We start from the raw sequence: 15502 nt of genomic DNA on the forward strand, positions 1-15502 counted from the left end.
CTTCACTTTTGTTTCATAGCAGCCACAGGATGGCACCAGAGTCCAGGTAAAAAAACAAAGTTTAAAATCTGTTTTTCTTCACACCCCTTCACGCTCTTCTTTTTGTTTACATCCAAAATTTAATTTAAGGTTCCCACAGTTCCCACGGACAAACAAATCTAACTAAAATCTGCAGTGATGAATGAGCAGAGAACCCAACCCCAAATCCTCCAATCATGTACACCTGACATCAGAGCGGTGACAATGAACAGACCAACCAAGTGGTTTTTTTTGTCTGTTTTTCACGGATTAGAGCTGAAAGAAGAAATTCTTCTTGCTGGGAGCTATTTTCAGAAGCAGATTACATACTGCACTAAAGATTTCTTGCAGGTAGAAGGCTGGATTAACTCAAAAATAAACTACACTGCATGTGTTCATTGTAGTAAGACAACGTGACCACTGACTGAGCCCACTGACACAGACTGCCTAAACAAATAGTCCGTGTTTATTTCCAAGAAACCTTTTGACATAACCTCAAAAAAGCATGAGCTGGCAGTGGACTCCATAATTGGTCATAATGGCTCATTACCTGTGTGGACTCAGACTGTGGAGGCAATAGTAGATACAAAGAGTCAGCCACGCTGTTCAGCACAGAACTTACGGAGCACCAAAACTGCACACATTCCCTTTATCATGATGGCTCGTTTGAAATTTATTTAAAATACGTTTTGAGTTAAAATTTAATTTTCTGAGTTAAACTCTGATACACCTGACCGTGTAAAATCTGAAATTACTCAGATGTTAAAGATTATTTTCAAAAATGATTATCTAATAATTATCTAATAGAGGCAGTATCTTGGTTACATCTCTTGGATGAATGGATGACAGGGTGCTACAGCAGAGGCTTTCATATGATTAATGCCAGATATTCATGGACTCATGCAGGGTTTAATTTTTACTGAAAGAATGTTAAATATCCAAATCCAGCTGTGTGGGTCTTTGTGCTGTCACTGTGAAATGTGGACTGTGCACCCCGCAGCTATGCAGGAGTTTCTTAAAGTGTCGCTTCAGAGACGTCTATAGCTTGGACACATAGTATTTGCACACTGTTATAATGATTATTTCTTTGCGTCTCTGCAGTGTTTTATGATTAAATAAAAATCAAGCGCAAAACCCTTGAAATTGATCCAGTGGTTTGTGGTTAAAAAAATAGCAGTTTTATAAGCTGAGGTTTTCCATTTTCTGACTTTCTTTATATTCTGATAGTTTGTAACAATCTGAAGTGCAAGAAGAATTGTGAAGTAATTTTAAAATATTCTTCCTAATTTAGGAACAACACCAGCTGCTTCCATGTCTTGCATTAATATTTAAATAACTTCTCTGCTTATTGACAATTGTTCCTCAGATAATTATATTATCTCTATTTGTACGATACGACGAAGGGAAAAACAGGGCACCCTTTTGAAAGTCTTTAAACATTTATTGTATTATTTATTTTTGCAAAATAGATGCATTATACTCTGTGCTTTTTCAAAGACAATGACACTTGGGGTTCAAATGAAAGCACTGGGGTGTAACATTATTGGAGATTATGAAGATATTAACAAACTGTAAAGACATGAGTGTTTTGATATCTATATATAAATTTGGATGCACAGAAATGCCTGAAAGCAGTGGAATAAAGGAATAAAAAGATTTCAGATGATTAATTCAGGGGGTCTGTCTAGCCATCCATCCATTTTAACATTATTAAAATAAAGTCATGCAAGATTCAAATGCAACATCAAGAATAAAACACAGTGAGACATGGTCAAAGAAAGACTCTCTATAAGAAGTCCCACGATATGAGCAAATGTATGTAAGGAGATACTGTAGCAGAAAGGCAGCTTCACATCTTCGCCATGTTGGCGATGACTGGAACAGAAAAACAGACAAACAAGAGCTTTAAGCTTTTCTGCAAATACTGTTCATGTGTTTGTGTTTGCATGTATCTTTTATCTTCTTTACTGTCAGACAGTTAAACACCAGCGAGGCTGCAGCTGAAAGAACAAACGAGAAATGTCTTTTAAACATTACTTTAATGAAATGCTCAATCATGATGAATCAGATTCTCCTGCGTCTTAAGAAAGTAAAAATAAACTAAAAGTAAACTTACTGAAAGTTTAAAAAAACGGTGAAAACTAGCGTATGTGGATAAATCTGGTATATTTACACGATGAATTCAATACACATTCATATCTGACTCTGCTGCTTTGTCAACAGCAGCTGTGTTGCTTCCAGTCAGTATCACGTGCTGAGCTCTTGTGCCCTCCTCCTCCTTTGCATCCTTTCAACATTTTCATGTACAAAAATGTTGATGCACAAAATCTGCCATAAACATCCTCATACAACAATATTGTTTTTTGCTTCTTTTTTAATAAATGACTCATCATCATCATAATCACCTTTGTTTAGATGCAAGAAGAATCATATAGAAATGAAAAAGGGATAAATCTTCTGACCGAACCTGCTGGGACTGTGTGAGGTCCTGAGGCTAAGAGTAAGGATTTATCCACAGGAGAGCTGCGTTCTTACAAACCATCCCACTGTGTAAACCTGACATCTGTGGAACAGCTGAGCTGTATGATGTGTACAAGGACACAAACATTATTTACCATCAGATCCCGAGCCCTCCATGTGTTAATCAAGAAACTGCTGCTGTGCTACATCCATAAATAATGAATAAATTAGGAGCTAAAGCTAAAAGGACAGTTTATTTGTACCATCTTCATGTCAACACATTCAAGAACATCACAGATGAAAGAAACATTAAAAACTTCCACACTACATAAAGCAAGAAAAATAGTTTTTCTTTCAGGTGGTTTCAGAAAAAACAAAAACATCAAACATCTCCAAGACTCTCTTTGAAAGAACTAAAAACCTTTATTCTCATGGTCCAATCATGAGTGAACTCCCCGATGAAGCCTTGTGTGCTAAAACATGTCAGAGTTTTAAAGGTTAAACATGAGTTTCCAAAACGTTTTGCTGGAGAACAATGAACTATTTGACTGAATTTCAATTATTTACAGACGAGCAAAACCAGGACAGAGAAAAAAGGACAAAACTGACTCAGTAAAACGACAGAAAATAAGATCCCATGTAAATCTGTATTATGTAGAAGTTCAGCCCAGCAACCAGTTCAGTTCAACACAAGTTTAAATGATTCTATCTGAACTCTGTGGAGCCTGATCTCAAGCTTTTTGAGTCTGACACTGAAACCAGAGGATCTTTCTGTCTCTTCAGATTCACTGTGATCCAGTGATGGGAGTGATTTCAGCCCTTAGTGATCACGCTGATGTTTGCACAGAGCAGACAATGAGGTGAATGTTTGGGCACATTGGTAACAGTGAAACAGTTTATTAGTAACGTGGGATCGTTTGTGTTTGGAGTATGAACTGAGATTCCTGAAGCTCTTGTCACACTGGTCACAGCTGTAGTTTCCTTCCATGTGTGTATGTTCATGCTTGTTACGATGACCTGAACATGAGAAACTTTTGTCACAGTGTCTGCACTTGTATGGTTTCTCTCCTGTGTGGACTCGTTTGTGTGTTTTAAGCTCACCTGCAGTGGTGAAGGATGACCCACACTGATCACAGAGGTGCTTTTTAACCCCACTGTGAATCAGTTCATGGCGTTTTAAGTTACGTGATGTGGTGAAGCTTCTCCCACATTCTTTGCAGTTTTTCAGTTTGTCTCCAGTGTGTCTACGTTGATGTGTTTTTAGGCTGTCTTGCCGACTGAAAGTTTTTCCACAGAGGTCACAACGAAAGTCTTTCCCACCACCACAGTGATGACAGGGTTGAGAACTGGATCCATCTGTGTCGCTCTGCTTCTAAACAAAGACACAAAGACAGTGTAAGTCAGTCCTTCAACACTTTTATCCTGAACGTCGCCTGAAATAAAGAGCATCTCTGCAGACGTCCAATTACATTTTACTGTTTCAGTTAACACACTCAGTTTACTGGGCTGCAATAACTACAATACTACCACCATAAAACTACAGTAATACTAAAATCATAACTGACATGAAAATCTGAATAATCACTCAGAGCTGCTTTTCCATGCAGTAGAATTGCTAACATGCTAACACAGTTTAATGAGCAGAGTTGTTCCAAACAGTCAGGCTAAAATGACAAGATAACAATATAAATACAAACCTCACAGTAACTGCACTTGTAGAGTCTCTTTCTGGTGTGGATCTGTTGGTGTCGTCTCAGGTGACGTGGAGCTTTAAAAGTCTTCTCACACAGGCCACATTTATAAGGTCGTCCCTCAGTGTGGGTAAACATGTGTTCTTGTAACTGTGCGTCTGTTATAAACTCTTTGCCACACTGTTCACAGCAGTACACATCATGTCTGGTGTGAATGCGTAGGTGTCTATTTCGGTGCCCTGTCCGGCTGAAAGTCTTTCCACAGATGTCACAGCTGTATGCCTTAATTCCAGAGTGGGTAACTAGATGACTCTGTAAGTAGCTACTTTGAGTAAAAGCTCTGCCACACTGATCACAGCTGTACGCTTTAACTCCACTGTGGATGAGTTGGTGTGTTTTTAGGTAATCCTTCCTGGAAAAAGACTTTCCACACAAGTCACAGCTGAACGGTCTCTCTCCAGTGTGGATGACCTGATGATGTTTTAGTTCAGCCTTCCCAGTAAAATCCTTCCCACACTCGTCACAGCTGTATGTTTTCTCTCTCTTTCTTCTGTGAGGTTTGTCGGCCTCCTGAGAGCGCTGACTTCTCGCTCCATGTTGGTCCTGCAGTGACAGAGATACAAACAGAGGCAGTGAGTGAAATGCAGTCGTGGAACAAACTGAACCTTCAAACTCCCTCCATTAACACTAGTTTTAAACCTGAAGGTGGAGTGTGGCACCAAACACCTTAAAGGTCTCTTATCCCCACCTGCTGGTAGTTCTAACACATTACATCCAACCTGGTGTTAAAAATAACTCATGACTGTTTAAACACTAAAATCATGCCCATCCCTCCTGATTGTGTGTGTGTGTGTGTGTGTGTGTGTGTGTGTGTGTGTGTGTGTGTGTGTGTGTGTGTGTAGTTGTTGTTTTTATTACATATTTCTATAATTTTTTATAGATTTATACATAATTATTCAGTGATAATAAATCCTATATTTGTTTATTTGTTTATTCAAAAGGAACCCCATTAGCTTCCACAACAGATTTTGCTCGTCTTCCGTCAAATACAATCACATAAAATATTATACAATAAAGTGGATTCAAGATATCCACATAATTTGGCTCTTACATCCACAGTGAGGTTTCACAATTAAAATATAAACAATCAAAAAAAACAATAATAACAATAATAATAATATCAATAACATTGAGGCACATTACACAAATATCAAAAACAAATCATCTCTTACAATATTACAACAACTAAAAGTTCTGTAAATCGACTTTTAAATGTTCACTGAAGTTTTGAATAGTTACTAATTCTCTAATTTTATAAGGCAATTTATTCCACTTGAAAGTTGCTCTAAATATAACAGTTTTACAAAAAGTTACTTTTAACTCGAGGATTTACTAAATTGCAGTTTGTTGAAAATCGTGTAATATCATTATGTATTTCATCTGGATACTGCAGCTGAGCAGAAATAAATGTGGTGTGTTTAACAGAATTGCGTTCTTTATAACTACAAGTAAGCCATAGAATATTTGAGCCTGTACAGGAAGCCAAGAAAGTTGATAATGCATTTTATCGATATTAGTATTAGAGATGGCACGATGCCACTTTTTAATGTCCAATACCGATTCCGATATCATATGGATATCTGCTGATACCGATATGAATCCGATATAGCGTTTTTTGTAATCAATAAAACAGTTTTTTAAATAAATATCTTGCTGCATTTTGTATAAGTTCATACTCAAGTTTTAAAAACAAGACACTAAAGCTATTCCGTTATACCAAATGAGCCCTTTCCTCTACTCCCTCTTCACCCACGACTGCAGACCTGCCGATGGTTCTAACACCATCATTAAATTTGACCCACATCCACCCGTCTACATTAAGGGGACGGCTGTGGAGCGTGTGAGCAGCTTCAAGTTCCTTGGAGTCCACATCTCCGAGGATCTCATCTGGACGACCAACTGCTCCAAGCTGGTCAAGAAGCCTCACCAGCGCCTCTTCTTCCTGAGGACTCTGAGGAAGAACCACCTGTCCTCAGACATCCTGGTGAACTTCTATCGCTGCACCATCAAGAGCATCCTGACCAACTGTATAACAGTCTGGTACAGGAACTGCTCCGCCTCGGACCGGAAGGCGTTGCAGAGGGTTGTGAAAACTGCCCAGCGCATCGCCGGAGCACCACTTCCTGCCATAAAGGACATCTACAGGAAGCGGTGTCTGAAAAGGGCTGGGAAAATCATCAAAGACCCCAGTCACCCATCACATGGACTCTTCACCCTCCTGCCCTCTGGGAGGCGCTACAGGAGCCTCCGGACTAAGACCACCAGGTACCGGAACAGCTTCTTCCCCACAGCTGTCAGACTCCTGAACTCTGCCTCCTGACATCTGATCCACGTTAAACTCATGGACTGAACATACACACACCCACAACCACCTACACACACACACACAATGGACAACTGAAATAACAAAGAAAAGTATTTTTTGTGCCTCCCTTTTCTTGTTAATGCCCTACCTGCCCCCTGGCAAAGCTTTGCTAGAGCCGCCCCTGCACAGTTACCAGCTGTCAGCTACTTAGAAAACATGAGAGAAGAAGAGGCAGCTGCAGCTTAAGGACACAGACTAACTCCAGTCTTTTTTCCTCCATTCTAGCTGAAGTACGGGACAAATCGATTCCTTTTCGCCTCAGTATGGAAGAGATTAAGATTAAAAATGCTGCGGTTTGGAAGCATGTAGTGAGGCTCCAAATGCTCCACCAGTTCGCCGACAGGTCTCGCAGACAACAGCCGCTCTATCGAGTGACACATACTTCTCTGATAAGCAAAGCTGGGTTACGCCAAGTAGCGCGTTTTGTGAGGCGAGGATCGGTCCATTTTTAATTAGTATAGTATGAACATCTAATCTGGACGCCTTATTCTGGACTAACTGAAGTCTGTTAAGATCTGTCTTATTAGCTGCTGACCAAATGATTGAACAATACTCCAGATGAGACATTACTAGTGCATTAATGACATCTTTCATAATTGAAGAAGTGATACAGAAAGAGCATTTCATAGCCATAGCTATGCCTTGTCCCATTTTCTTAAAAACAGTCGATGTGCTGAGACCATGAAAGGTGGTGATTTATGGTAACGCCAAGTAGTTTAATCTGGGTGACGTGTTCTAACACTGGCTATGGAAAGACTCAGTTGTGGGTTGTTGACTAATCTGTTTCTAATTAACATAGATTTGGATTTAGATACATTTAAAATCATGTTGTTTTTACTTATCCAGTCAAAGACATTCAGCAAATTTTGTTGTGACATGCTGGTCAATTCAGAGTTGTCACTGGCTGAATAAAACATGGTGGAATCATTGGCATACCCAAGATTAAGCCAAGACATATTGCTGATCATTAGTGAAAACTGAATAGAGAAGTGAGGCAGCTTTTTATCGAGCACATAGCAGCTGGTGAAAATCAACAACATTTTAGTTTATCAATCAAAAGATCAAAATTTATCAAATCAAATGCAGCACTAAAGTCCAAGAATACCACTTTCCCATCATCTAGATGTTTATACCATATATTATCTGTCATATGAATTAGATCTGAGCTGGTAAAATGACCTGCTTGGTTCTGTTAAAGTGAATTGTTAAATGTTGTCATTTTTATGCTACCATCTCTACATTGTTTTAACTCTGTGGTGAAAGGAATTTATTTGTCCCCCTTCCCAGACTCTCGAGGTTCTGGGGGGGGGGGGGGGGCAAGTAACTCGATCGATCGCTGTTGCCTTGTTTTTCTTTCATGGGAATAAGTCCTGGAGACAGCAGGGTCTGAGTTTAGACCCAACAGGTTCAGTAAAGAAAAATGTCTGATTGTAACCTGAGGGGTTTTTTACATTAAGAAAAAGGCACCAAACATCAAACCAATTTAAGCCTAAACAGTAACACATGAAAGTAGAGCAGGGCGATATGACCAAAAATATTAACAGAGCAAATGCAAATTCCTCGGAGCAAATGTCGGCCAATTTCCACTGGAAATGCCTTTTGGTTAAACTGTCAGCAAGGAATTTGCATTTGCACGGTTAAATTTTATATAACTTCAATACACATAAAAAACAGCTGTTTGTTTAAGTGAAAATACATTGATGGGATTTTTAATAAAGTTGTGGAGTTGTAAAGTATTTTGTCTCGTGTCAATTATATCATCAGTTACATCATTATCGCAAATTTTCAAATGTATATCGTGATAAATATTTCTGGTCATATCGCCCTGCTCTGTCTGTCACCTTCTGTGTTGAGCTCATTGTTTTCTCTGTAGTGGCTGAGCTGAGTCCAAGTAGCTGAAAATGTTCCTCTGCTGCTCCGTCAGACTCTTCTCCTCCTGCTGATCAGCTGGGACACAAAGCAGATCTTTGTTAGGCTCCACACTGCACTGAAGAGTCAAAGTGTCTCATATGTTCATCTGACAAGTAAAAGAACACATTTTTGCTTCCCGAGGTGGGCAACTTATTGGAAACAAACACAAAAGGTTTGAGCACCGATACAAAATTTAGCAGTGCAGCAGGAGAGACTGAGGCCTGTTATTAGAATCAAATGCCCAGTGGGCCGACACACCAATATACACACACACACACACACACACACACACATATATATATATATATAAATATATGTATATATATATATATATATATATATATATATATATATATATATATATATATATATTTATACACACACACACACACACACACACACATACATATATATATACATACATAAAAAAAAACACCCAGCACGGTTTATCCTTCAAGCTCGGGTCCTCTACCAGAGGCCTGGGAGCTTGAGGGTCCTGCGCAGTATCTTAGCTGTTCCCAGGACTGCGCTCTTCTGGACAGAGATCTCCGATGTTGTTCCCGGGATCTGCTGGAGCCACTCGCCTAGCTTGGGAGTCACCGCACCTAGTGCTCCGATTACCACGGGGACCACCGTTACCTTCACCCTCCACATCCTCTCGAGCTCTTCTCTGAGCCCTTGGTATTTCTCCAGCTTCTCGTGTTCCTTCTTCCTGATATTGCTGTCATTCGGAACCGCTACATCGATCACTACGGCCGTCTTCTCCTGTTTGTCTACCACCACTATGTCCGGTTGGTTAGCCACCACCATTTTGTCCATCTGCATCTGGAAGTCCCACAGGATCTTAGCTCGGTCATTCTCCATCACCCTTGGGGGCATCTCCCATTTTGACCTCGGGACTTCCAGGTTATACTCGGCACAGATGTTCCTGTACACTATGCCGGCCACTTGGTTATGGCGTTCCATGTATGCCTTGCCTGCTAGCATCTTGCACCCTGCTGTTATGTGCTGGATTGTCTCTGGGGCATCTTTACACAGCCTGCACCTGGGGTCTTGCCTGGTGTGATAGACCCCAGCCTCTATGGATCTTGTACTCAGAGCTTGTTCTTGTGCTGCCATGATTAGTGCCTCTGTGCTGTCTTTCAGTCCAGCTTTGTCCAGCCACTGGTAGCCACCTCCTCTATCTGCCGGTGGTACATACCGTGCAGGGGCCTGTCCTTCCATGATGGTTCCTCGCCTTCCTCCTCTTTCTTGGGTTTCTGCTGCCTGAGGTATTCACTGAGCACGCTGTCAGTTGGGGCCATCTTCGTGATGTATTCGTGGATGTTTCTTGTCTCATCCTGGACTGCGGTGCTGACACTCACCAGTCCCCGGCCCCCTTCCTTCCGCTTAGCGTACAACCTCAGGGTGCTGGACTTGGGGTGAAACCCTCCATGCATGGTAAGGAGCTTTCTTGTCTTTATGTCAGTGGCTTCTATCTCCTCCTTTGGCCAGCCTATTACCCCAGCAGGGTACCTGATCACGGGCAGGGCGTAGGTGTTGATGGCCCGGATCTTGTTCTTACCGTTCAGCTGACTCCTCAGGACTTGCCTGACCCTCTGCAGGTACTTGGTGGTTGCAGCTTTCCTAGCGGCCTCTTCATGGTTCCCATTCGCCTGTGGGATCCCCAGGTACTTGTAACTGTCCTCTATGTCTGCAATGTTGCCTTTGGTAGTTCAATCCCCTCAGTTCTGACTACCTTCCCTCTCTTTGTTACCATCCGACTACACTTCTCCAGTCCGAATGACATTCCAATGTCATTGCTGTATATCCTGGTAGTGTGTATCAGTGAATCGATGTCTCGTTCACTCTTGGCATACAGCTTGATGTCATCCATGTACAGGAGGTGGCTGACAACCGCTCCGTTTCGTAGTCGGTATCCGTAGCCAGTCTTGTTAATGATCTCACTGAGGGGGTTCAGGCCTATGCAGAACAGCAGTGGGGACAGAGCATCTCCTTGGTAGATCCCGCACTTGATGGTGACTTGTGCTATGGGCTTGGAGTTGGCCTCTAGTGTTGTGTGCCACATCCCCATTGAGTTCCTGATGAAGGCTCTTAGGGTCCTGTTGATCTTGTACAATTCTAGGCATTCCAGTATCCAGCTGTGGGGCATTGAGTCATAGGCCTTCTTGTAATCAATCCAGGCTGTGCACAGGTTGGTCAGTCTGGTCTTGCAGTCTCGGCTGACTGTTCTGTCTACCAGTAGCTGGTGTTTTGCGCCTCTGGTATTCTTGCCAATCCCTTTCTGTGCCCCGCTCATGTATTGACCCATGTGCCCGTTCATCTTAGCCGATATGATGCCTGACAGGAGCTTCCATGTAGTACTGAGGCAGGTTATTGGTCGGTAGTTGGATGGGACCGGTCCCTTCTGGGGGTCCTTGGGGATCAGGACCGTCCGACCTTCGGTTAGCCATTCCGGGTGTCTCTCGTTAGCTAGCAGCTGGTTCATTTGTGCTGCCAGACGCTCGTGGAGTGCAGTCAGCTTCTTCAGCCAGTAGGCGTGAACCATGTTCTGTTATTGTTCCCTTGCCACTGAGAGTACACCTTTGCTGGTTCTGTGGAGAACAGCTGGTTTATTCTCCTGCCTTCTATCTCTCTGGTGTACCTCCTCAAGCGGCTGGCCAAGGCTGTGAGTCTTTGCTTGGCAGTTTCCAAGGCCTCAGGTATGGACAGCTTGCTGTATTTCTTATGCACCTTCTTTGTCGCGCCTTTCTGCAACTCCGTTAGTTGGCTAACCTCGCTCCGTGCTACTTTGATCTTGCCCTCTAGCCTCCTTCTCCAGGGAGGGTACTGCCCCTTGTGGCTGTTCAACTTGTAGCCAAGCATCTCACTGATCACTGCTGCCGTAGTGTGTATATATATATATATATATATATATATATATATATATATATATATACACACATATACATATATATATATACACATATATATATATATATATATATATATATATATATATATATATATATATATATATATTTATATATTTATATATATATGTATTGTTATGGGTCCGAAATTGAGGACGAGAGTAGAACAACGATGGTCCAGAAGAGGTTGGTCAAACAATTGATTTTAATGAATACGCGCAGCGTGGGGAGATGTAAACTGCAACACATCAGTTGTAAATCCCCGTTCAAAAATACACTTCAGATTGCTTTTATACCATCAGGGTATTATAACGCCCCCTCTTGCGTTTACAAGCACATAATTTGCATCTTAAGAACATTGTTTGCCTCTTCTACAGATAATGATCTATTCTAAGAGATAAATGCAGACACAGAAGTTCCCCTTTCTGGCATCCTCTTCCAAATATGGTGATGAGGTCAGGCCTTTGAGGTCCCCATAGACTTGTCCTCCTTCTGTCACCTGTTACTAGGCAAACTCAAATGCAACAAGAAGCTGAATACATTCAGGCCTTTGCTCAGCTACTATTTTACTGTAACAATATACTCAGCGTATAAGCTTTTAAGATTATAGATTTAACTCAACGATTTAAAGTGGTTATAACTGCACCTGTAATAAACATGTTAATATTTGATTATGATAACCCCTGTAATACAAATTATAACATAATGCCAGGAACTTCAATAAATGCTTGGATGAAATGATAATTAATGCAATAATAAAGATGATGGTTATGCGAAATAATCCCTGTAATTCTACAATTTATACACACACACACACACACACACACACACATATATACATATATATATATACACACACATATATACATATATATATATATATATATCTCTATATATCTATATATATAGATATATATACACACACACACACACACACATATATACATTACATATATATATATATATATATATATATATATATATATATATATATATATATATATATAGATATACATATATTAGAATAGCTTTTTATTGTCACTGTTACAAGAACAGTGAAAGGCAGTTTGGCATCTCTCCATGTGTGTGGAGTACACAATAGCAGACAAATTTACATTTACACAAGAAAGATATGTACAAGTTATACATACACCTGCAAACATGCAAACATACATGCACATACATATATGTATATATACATACATGCATCCGGAACAGAAATACGATTTATAAATAAGGTGTATTGTCCATGAGTATTGGCAGTGCAGTATATATATCGATCGATAGATAGATAGATAGAAAGAGAGAGAGAGCCCTTTTAAATGTTGGCAAGTATGTGTATGTGGTGTTAAATAGGCCTACACTACTGTGCTGTGATGTCGCTCGTAAGGGTGAAACTCATTGTGAAACGTTTGAGAACCACTGCTGCAGAACAATGGAGATTTCCGTTATATGGTAACACCTGCAACTCACGTGACGCCCAGAATTGTACAATACTGATGCTTGAGAGATCCCCTCAGTGGCGGTCCTAGCCTGTTTGGCGCCCTGGGCGAACACTCCCAATGACACATCTGCTTCCTGTATCTTTTGCTCATTTCTCCTCCTCTTATTTTCTCTAGTTTTCTAAACTGAGCACCTGATGGCTTTCAACTTTTCTTGTCCATCTTCCATTGGTTTAATTTTGCACTCCAGTGTGAACACCCATCCCTCAACCCGAGGATCACCACAACATAACCTAATAGACCTACACCTTAGTTCACAGATTCACTTTGTCTAGGGTGCATTTCTGAGATTTCACACAACCCAGGATTCAAATCATGAATACATAATGAGCTTAGATTTACAACATTATGAATGAAATGTGCTCTATTTGGAAGCAGCAGCCCCCCCTCCCCTTTCGACGGGTTGTGTGTGAGACTTTAAATCAAACTGTAAATTTTAAATTTTAAATTGTTATTGATCCCTTTACCCCGAGTCCTAAAGTGTATATTTATTTTCTTTCTCTTCTTATATATATTGTTTGTTTACTTGCACTGCTGTAACTGGAGCCTCGTCGTCTCGTCTCTCTATATACTGGACTGTATGTAGCGGAGATGACAATAAAGTTTACTTTGACTTCAGCAGTGAGCAGGCGCACCGAGGGCGGTTTTTTGGAAAGTGTTTTTTAGAATTTCTAAAAAACATCGGTGCAGATTATAAGTCTGTATCATGATGTCTGGTGTTTTCGTGTTTGTTGGTTTGTTTTTATTTTGTTTTATTTTGCGAGTTGGTTATTAGACGCTGCTCCAGCCAGCCAGAGAATCCCCCGCCGCCCCGCCCTCTCCTCCCAGTGCAGCAAGCAGCAGGCGCACCTCGCAAACGAGGGCGCCCTTACTCCCAGCAAATGGGCGATAGAAAACCGATCGGTGCCTACGACATTCCCAATATGCGCTAGCTGACGTTGGGGCAGCATGAGTACGAGCATTGTTTTTTTGTTTTTTTTTGCCGATGCCCGTGGTGCCGCTCCCCACCACGATGCCGCCCCGGGCAACCTAAAACCGCTACTGCTTGAGAGCGCGCGTGTGATACAAGTATGTGTAGAGTGTTGAGCGCGTGATCAGTGGTGAGAAAAACAACTCACGAAACTTGACCTTTCTTTACTCGTGGCTCACTTGCACTTCTAATCTATTCGTTTGCACACTTACACACACACAGCTGCTGTTTCCTGTTTTGCTACACTCTGGAGAGCCTCGCCTTTAACGGTCTTCTCTCACAGAGAGCAACAGAAAACTTCATTCAGAAAACTTCGAAAAACTCGAGGTTGACTGAACTCAGTTCAAAGTTACCTTGGCACTTACCTTTAGATGTGAGAGGTAGTGATGGTCCGCTTGAAGCTGACGCTCCGGTGCGTGTGTCAGAAAGATCAACACGCTGCTTCAGAAGCACTGTGTCGAGGCTTGATTCGTTTGGCCAGAGTCACGTGATTAGTGACGTCTGAAGTTTCATTTAGAACGTACTTTTTTTTTTTTCTTTTTTTTTTTAAGTTTGACGAGCATCTTGACTTTTGGTCTTTGGATATTAACAGTCCTGGGTATGTGACTTCTTGTTTAACAGAAATGTTACACATAGTATTTGCAGTGCAGCCTTTAATTGCTAGTAATTGACATTTTTTAGATTTAGACATAAACCAGATGCCTCAGAGAAATCACTAATAACCAGGGGCGGATCTAGAGAAATTTTCTTGGGGTGGCATGAGGGTGGCAAAGAAATCAAATGGGGTGGCAAAATCAAAGCCTTTTTTTTCCAAACACATATGCAGGTGGTTACATATGGTTATAATGATTCAAATGCAGTAAGTACACACGTTTTTCATATAAATATAGTCTCTAACTTAATTATTGTCTGTAGCCCACATAATTAAACACTTTAGTTACATAAAACACGTTTCTATTTTATGTACTGTATAGCCTGTATAATAAATATGTAGCCCAATCAGTATAGAATCCAGAAAATTACACAACAACGTGCGGTTTATTTACAAACACAAGTCAAACTTAAGTTTCACACTGTTTTTTGTTAGAAAACAATCACATTGTTACATGCTTAAATTACACAAAATGTCAGAAATCTGCACGGTCATAAATGAAAATTTAAACCTAATTTTTCATGATTTGTTGGATTAACCTTCTGAGGTCCGAAATACAACCGGCCATTTTTGACTCCTTTTGAGTTTATGTTTGTATTTCACCCTCAGATTGTTTCATTTCATTATTTTCCCCTTGCCTTGTTTGGTATCACCCTGGGGCGCCTCTGTCAGTGCGCCCCAGGGTGGCTGTGGCTACAATGTAGCTTGCCATCACCAGTGTGTGAACGTGTGTGTGAATGGGTGAATGACTGGTTGTGTAAAGCACTTTGGGGTCCTTAGTGACTAGTAAAGCGCTATACAAATACAGGTCATTTACCATTTTCAGCGCAACTGAATTTAGTTTTTTTTTTTTTTTTTTTTTTGCGCTGACATACTGCATTAGTATTACTGATCTGAAATCACAAAAAGAACTTTAAATCCTAGTAATATTTTTTTACTGTAAAAAAGCCACAGACATGTT

At 40.7% G+C, this 15502-nt stretch overlaps 1 protein-coding gene across 2 annotated transcripts; it reads right to left on the reverse strand.

Moving 5' to 3' along the window:
• Positions 1-1656: 1656 nt before the first annotated feature.
• On the reverse strand, positions 1657-14396 carry LOC112843834 (zinc finger protein 675). Of its 2 annotated transcripts, XM_025902990.1 has the most exons (4): positions 8436-8457; positions 4176-4772; positions 3580-3850; positions 1657-1893 (listed from the first exon to the last, which is right to left on the reverse strand). In XM_025902990.1, the coding sequence occupies exons 1-4, from the start codon at positions 8451-8453 to the stop codon at positions 1868-1870; spliced, it is 912 nt and encodes a 303-aa protein (XP_025758775.1). In that variant the 5' UTR covers positions 8454-8457; the 3' UTR covers positions 1657-1867. The 2 variants fall into 2 exon arrangements, 1 of the variants encoding a protein (XP_025758775.1); XR_003216368.1 differs by lacking the exons at positions 1657-1893; positions 8436-8457 and adding an exon at positions 14255-14396 and having other exon boundaries at positions 3374-3850.
• Between the last annotated feature and the right edge of the window lie 1106 nt (positions 14397-15502).

Source organism: Oreochromis niloticus, linkage group LG23 (genome assembly GCF_001858045.2).
Source record: "Oreochromis niloticus isolate F11D_XX linkage group LG23, O_niloticus_UMD_NMBU, whole genome shotgun sequence".
NCBI lineage: Eukaryota > Metazoa > Chordata > Actinopteri > Cichliformes > Cichlidae > Oreochromis > Oreochromis niloticus.

Coding starts and splice junctions, on each gene's coding strand:
- LOC112843834 (XM_025902990.1), bottom strand. Junction 3,851..4,175: donor ACAAGTGCAGTTACTGTGAG/GTTTGTATTTAT, acceptor GTCTTTGTTTAG/AAGCAGAGCGACACAGATGG. Junction 1,894..3,579: donor GTCATCCTTCACCACTGCAG/GTGAGCTTAAAA, acceptor TTTCTGTTCCAG/TCATCGCCAACATGGCGAAG.